We start from the raw sequence: 6476 nt of genomic DNA, 5'->3' as shown, positions 1-6476 counted from the left end.
AACTGTGGCATCCTGAATGTTTTATGAACAGCCCCAGACTTCTCAGACTCTTTTAGTGACTTACCGCTCAGAGGGAACTCATTCAGCGGCTCCTCTGGCAGCAGCACAGCGTCTCTCCCTCTCCTCTCTCGCCGTGTCAACAAAGCTTTAAAGAGAACAATAAAAGTTTTCTTCTTTGCCCACCGTTCAGAAAGGACAACAATCTGCAATATATGTTTTCTGTTGGCGGTAATTCTGTGAGTAGGGATCGCTTTTTTTATTTAAAAATCTCACTGGGCAACCAAAGACAAAAAAAGTGCCCTGACTCCGAGCCCGACCGTGATGTGTGTCTCCGTCTGTCTGTCAGACCCAGTGAGCTGCAGCCTGGTCCAGTCAGTGATGTCCATGGCCTCGTCCCACTCGCAGCACTCCCACATCAGCACTGACACCATGTCCTCCATGTCAGGGTCCTACCTGGCCGGGGCCGAGGGCGAGCCCGGGGTGGACGAGGGGGAAGATGCTGAGGGCGAGGAGAACCAGGACGCCCCCATGGAGAGCCGAGGACCGTCGCAGCAGGACGGGGTGAGGAGTACAGGGATGGATGGATGGAGGGTAAATCTGGTAAATCTTTGTCTCCTCATTGGATTGTCTCCCTTTGTGTCTTTACTTTGGTTCAGGAGTTTTCCCAGGAGCCAAAGGAACAAAACTACTCAGTGGCTGTAGAGGAGCAGGATTCAGAGGTGAGAGCAGGTGCTGATTCATGCTCATTTCATGTTTTCATCTAATTCTTATTAAGTTTTACGAGTTTGTTTTTTTTTCCTCAGGGAAACGATGTCACTGAAGAGGACTGCTCCTCGCCGTCCAACGGGAAAGGTAACTATGGTGACCATCCCTCACCTTTCACCCCTGACCTCTCACCTCCCTTTGCATTTTGTTGCTCTCAGGCCATGTGAAAAAGAAATGACCCTTTCATACAAACTAAGAACTGAGTGGTCGATCTTAATACTGTTGCTGTCAGTAAATCTTTTTGAATCATGGCTGAGCAATGACAACCCTTTCAAAATAAAGGGATCCTATTTCAGATACGTCCTCTAGATGGGGCAGTCGCTTTAGAAATGCACGTGATGTTGGCTGAAACCACCTCAACCTGCAGCATCTGGACTGGAGTGAATGGCTTCTTATGCAGTGTGTGTGCACCAGAACCTCAGGCTACTTCACAGCGAAGGCTGAGCTCTTATGACTGACTTCATTGAAATATTATTACTGATTGTCCCACTGTAGTCTTCTTCTGTGGTCACAAAACTGGACTGGATGTGGGAAGAACTGGCTCCTCACATCTTATCCGTTGCCTCCATTATCTCGTAGACTGCGACCACAGCCTGACATCAGCAGCCCAAAGATACTGTCTGAGTCCCACCACGGACACCAGTCCTTGTCTTTAATTTGTGGAGGGATAGACAGGAACATTAACTACCTCCTGTCGTGCACAGATTCAGAGACCGGATCCTCCAAAGTCTGGTTTAACTATTTATCTTTAAATGTTACAGTTACGGCTGAAGTTTGCCAACGTCACATTTCTCCGCAATTCAGAACAGTTGCCAGTTGTCTGCCCAAAAGTGATTGTTGTTGTCAGCGCGACATCACAGTGATTTGGTCTATTTAGCAAACCAGTTTCCACCGGTTTTAAGTGGCACCATTGTAATCAAGGATGTGTCATCAACAGAGGGCGTTGCACAATGCTCAACAGAAGTAAACAGTGGTAGTATGATGGCGGATCGCACTGATTACCTGTGAGCTTTTGTTCTGTTACTACAGATATTTGGGTTCTTCCAAAAAACAAGCATGGACCAAATTTTAATGAGAAGAAGGCGCCTTCTCCATCCTCTCTTTCCAGCCTGTAGAATATGACACGCCCACTGACATCGTCACAGTTTGCACTTCAGGTCAAAAAAAACCTGATATGTTTTTGGGTTCCAGTTGAGTGCCAACTTTTCTGCGGAAATGCTTCGACTTGTTTGAAATTAGGTGCGCGAACCAGAGCGGAGCCTGTTCCACATTAGTGAAAAGAAGTGTTAGGCCCCGATCACACAGGAAGTGTTTTGCAGGTTGCAAAACGCGAGGTGCGCCCCACTGCCTTTTTTTTTAATTAAATGCCACTAGTGGAAAAAAAACACTTGTTGCGCCTTTTTAATTGTTGCCAGGCAACCACGAACTCGCCTCCTTATTCTTCCTGTGTTATCAATCTACTGTTTATTTATTTTGGTTATTTGACAGTAATTAGTATCTAGTCCCTAAAATGTTGAGGCAGAGGGTACTTGCTGTAGCTCTGGTTGAGGGTGAGAGGCTGTCAGTAAATAGTTTGTTGGGCACAGGGAAACAGAGATCTGTGTGGGTACATGAGACCCTAAAAAAGAGGGTGGATCATGGGGAGTACCACCAGTTGGTCCAGGAGCTTCTCCTCCATGATGGCTGTTTCCAGGCATATTTTAGGATGACTCAGGGGCAGTTTGACAACCTGCTGTCTATCGTCAGGCCGTATAGCTCTGAGTATCCAGCAACTGCTACCACCAGTTTCTCCTCCATTGTTTACCACCACAGAAGGCCTCTCAAATCATCTGATTGGACAATGGGAAAAAAATGACCAAAAAAGAGATGATGTGGGGCATAATTCCACTTGGAGTTGAAGTTTTTCAACTCAAGAAGTTCAGAGTGCTCCGGCAAAAACACCATGTGCCTAGAGCACAGAAACACGAGGCGCGTCGCAATGCAAAAAACGCAAGCAAAAAGCTTCATTCTCATTAAAAACAATTACAAAAAGCGCCTCCAGCTGCTGAAACACTTTCTGTCTGATCAGTGCTTATTAGGGTTGTTTCCGCTGTTTTCAGCGAAAATCTCTAAAAACCGACTGCACGCTACCTGCTTGCTAACTTTTGCAAGCAGACTAGTAACACGCAAAACATAAATAATACAGTTTTGGAGTTAGCGATGGGAGCATTTTCCTTGTTTTAGGTGAGGCTAACCAGCTCTTGTCTCCAGCTGCTGCACCAAGCTAACGCATGTCCCGCCAGTCTCTCTACGAAAATAAAAATGACCTGCTGATATCAACCCTGCATCCCTCAGACCGAGGACCCAGCTCTGAATCAGAATCAGATGGACTTACTTTTATTTATGTCGTTCCTCTCTGTTACAATCAGGGTTTCCTTGTTGGTAAATGTAATGCCCGGTAATTAAATAATTAGCAACAAATATCGACTGATTCCAATTGATCGGAGCATCCTTTCATTCACAACAGGAAATGAGCACATACAGGCATCCTGTGTGGTTCAGATGAGGTTCTGCTGCACACCAGGCGACTGACTGGCCTGTATTTGCATGATCTGCACCTCTATCTACTGGATATATTTGTGTGTACATGTGTATTTTTGCCTGTGGATTTATTGTGTGTGTGTGTATGAGGTGTGTATCATTTATGTGTTTGTGCTCAAAAAAGCTTCGCAACATTTGCTGTTTTAGCTGCTGCATCATGAAGTGAAAGCTTCTTCATGCATCTGTGTGTGTGTGTGTGTGTGTGTGTGTGTGCATGCGTGCGTGCATGCGTGCGTGTGTGCGCGCGTGTGTGAAAGAGAGACTGGTGGAGTGCAAAAAGAAGTGTTGTTGTGGTGGACAGAGAGAGAAGGTTTGAAGCGAAAACAACAAGGTCACCTTCATTAGAAAAAAGTTTGAAACATGTATATGTAAATTAGTTTCTCTGTGGATTGTGTGTGTGTGTGTGTGTGTGTGTGTGTGTGTGTGTGTGTGTGTGTGTGTGTGTGCGCCACCTGGGCCCAGACTGAAACAATCTACCTGTGTACCTGTGAGTTACCGAATGACCTTTCAGTTCTTTAGGAGACGAGCGGACCTGTGCTGCCTGACAGACTGTGAATGTGCACACGCGCTGTAGGATGTGTGTTTGCATCTTGTGCACCAGCAGCGCTGCCAGACAGCTTCTGTATGTGCCCTGTCTGTGTCTCTGTGCTGAGCTGCCAATCATCCAGTCATCCTCTTCCTCATTAGCACACACACATGCTGCACACACACACACACACTCAGGCTTGCTGCAGGCATGAGGCACTTGATGAAACCTGTCAGTATCTGTTATCTGGCCATGCTGGAAAAGGCAGGAAGATGCTCATCCAGACAGTTTATACTAATATTTCTGTCTCATTTGTCTGCTCGCCTGATTAATGAGAACATAGACACTAAAATCAGAAGATCATTCACTCCAGTGTGTCGTGCTAAAATATCAGCAAACACTGTTGAGTGACGAGTTAAGACATGAATAACATGTATACAGAGCGGTGGCTTCAAAACAAAATGGCAGGTAGTTTTAAAGATACAAGTCTGCTTATAAAATTCAAGGAAAACACAAAATATAACATATAAACTTTTATTTTAATTTTTGATTGAATTTATTTGGATTTATTTTCTATTCATTCATATTTTGTATTTATTTAAATATTTTATTTTTACTTATTATTTTGAGTTTATATATTTATTTCTATATATTTTTTATTTATTTATTTAAATTAAATTAGCTGAATTTTACATATATATATATATATATATATATATATGTATGTGTTGTTTGTTTGTTTTTTTAATGTAAGTGGGCAACATGGAAAAATATGCCAATCATGATATACGTTTTTTAATTTTATTTTTTTTATTATTATTATTTTTTTAACCAGGACATAAGGGAACTCTTTGTCATGATCAAATATAATTTATTTTATTTTTATTTTTTTTGTGGATAAAAATGATGCAGCATCCCATTAAATTTAATACCTGTCAAATCAATGTTATCTTATCACACAGATAATATAAAAATCAAATATTGCCCACAATAATTTNTTTTTTTTGTGGATAAAAATGATGCAGCATCCCATTAAATTTAATACCTGTCAAATCAATGTTATCTTATCACACAGATAATATAAAAATCAAATATTGCCCACAATAATTTAAGCAGAGGTATGAAAGTGATGGGTACCACAATATAAACAGTATGACAACATTTTGTTAAGACTGACAAATTTATATTCTCATATCGCCCCAAACCAATATAACAATATGGTAATAATGAAACTTTTTGTGTAGGACTTTTTTAATTTAATTTAAGAAAAGTGGTAAAGTAATAATCTCTCCTGATATATTGATAATAAGTTATAGAGCAAGATGAACATCACTTGTTCTTCTTCGCTTTGTCCATTTTGTACACGTCAGTCTGCTTAATTAAATCTTGTGAAGCGATCTGTGTATTAATATCAGATCACACTTGTTGGATTTTTTTTCCTTCTTGAGTCAGATTTTTTTAAATTTTACATACAGAATAAATGAACAAAGGAATACTTAGCACATCTGTTTTCAAACAGGTGTGTAGGAGAGGGATGAGCAGGACGCAACTTGTAGAAAAACTCCTGCACACTCTCTAACTCGCAAAAAAAAAAAGATTTTATTGCTGATTTTATGACAAACAGTGCACAGTTTGCCTGATGAAGGTCTAGTTCTACGAGACATACAGAATAAATGAAAAATAAAAGTCTTTATGTCTAAAAATCAGCACACACACACACTGATCACTTTACAGAAAGTCTACGGAAGCAAACGAGAGACAAAAGTATTTAAAGTTAAACACATCTGAATTCATAGCATTGAAATATTTTACTTTGGAAAACCATCTGAATTTATTGTTCTGAATTCACCTCTTTGAAATTAAAATATGAAATGTCTTGTTTTGCAATTTCAGAAGCTGAATTAGATTTTTTTTCAACTTTCACGAATTCAGATTCAAAACTTTAAATTTCAGAATTTAAAAAAAGAAAAAACAGATTTTTCTACTTGAATTTTTGACTCTGAATTTGACCAATCACACTATTTTTGAAAATCTGATACTTAAGGGTTTTTTTAATCTAAATTTGTGTGAGAAAAAAAAAATTCAAATTCAACTTTTGAAAAAAAAAAGTTTAAAAGTAAGATTCAGACGATCAGAGCAAATGAGCTGATTTCTGTTTCTCCGAGCCTGTCCTTTAAATCTGACATGTAAATCAGACACATCGTGGTAAAATGCAAAAATCTATCATTCATTATTTAATTAATGCCGTTCCAGCATGGCCGTCCTCACCCCTCCACCTCTGACACCCTCTCCCCTCCCTCCTTCACCCTGCCTGCCTCCCCCCTCTCCCCCCTCCTCCCCCCTGCTGTGCCTGGCTGCTCTTGTTTGACCTTTGCCCTCGCTTGCAGGTGGGCGGAGCAGGTGTCCAGAGTTGGCCAATAACAATCAGGGCGTCGCCCTCTGTGACACGCCCTCTTTGGGGTTGGATAATGAGCAGGCTCCCGACAGCCGATTCGCCGGTGAGTGGCAACCTCTCGAACATGGACCAATGAGAGCTGAGGACTGGGCATGAGAGTGAGGGGGGGGAGGAGGGGGGAGGAGAAGTGAGGAAGATGAGGGGGGGGGG

The 6476-nt window shown here is 41.5% G+C and overlaps 1 protein-coding gene across 3 annotated transcripts in view; it reads left to right on the top strand.

Annotated features, from left to right (window-relative positions):
• The window catches only part of rnf157 (ring finger protein 157), a 38698-nt gene that overhangs the window by 24239 nt on the left and 7983 nt on the right, over positions 1-6476 (top strand). The window contains exons 15-18 of one of the 3 annotated variants that reach the window (XM_050060103.1): positions 446-561; positions 657-719; positions 804-852; positions 6259-6369. In XM_050060103.1, the coding sequence (XP_049916060.1) occupies positions 446-561; positions 657-719; positions 804-852; positions 6259-6369 (339 nt within the window). Of the gene's footprint in view, positions 1-346; positions 562-656; positions 720-803; positions 853-6258; positions 6370-6476 lie in introns of all 3 variants that reach the window. The other 2 variants (XM_050060102.1, XM_050060104.1) reach the window with 2 other exon arrangements.

This window comes from Epinephelus moara, chromosome 13 (assembly GCF_006386435.1).
Source record: "Epinephelus moara isolate mb chromosome 13, YSFRI_EMoa_1.0, whole genome shotgun sequence".
NCBI lineage: Eukaryota > Metazoa > Chordata > Actinopteri > Perciformes > Serranidae > Epinephelus > Epinephelus moara.
The sequence above is the reverse complement of the archived record's forward strand: the minus strand, read 5'-3'. Positions and strand labels throughout refer to the sequence as shown.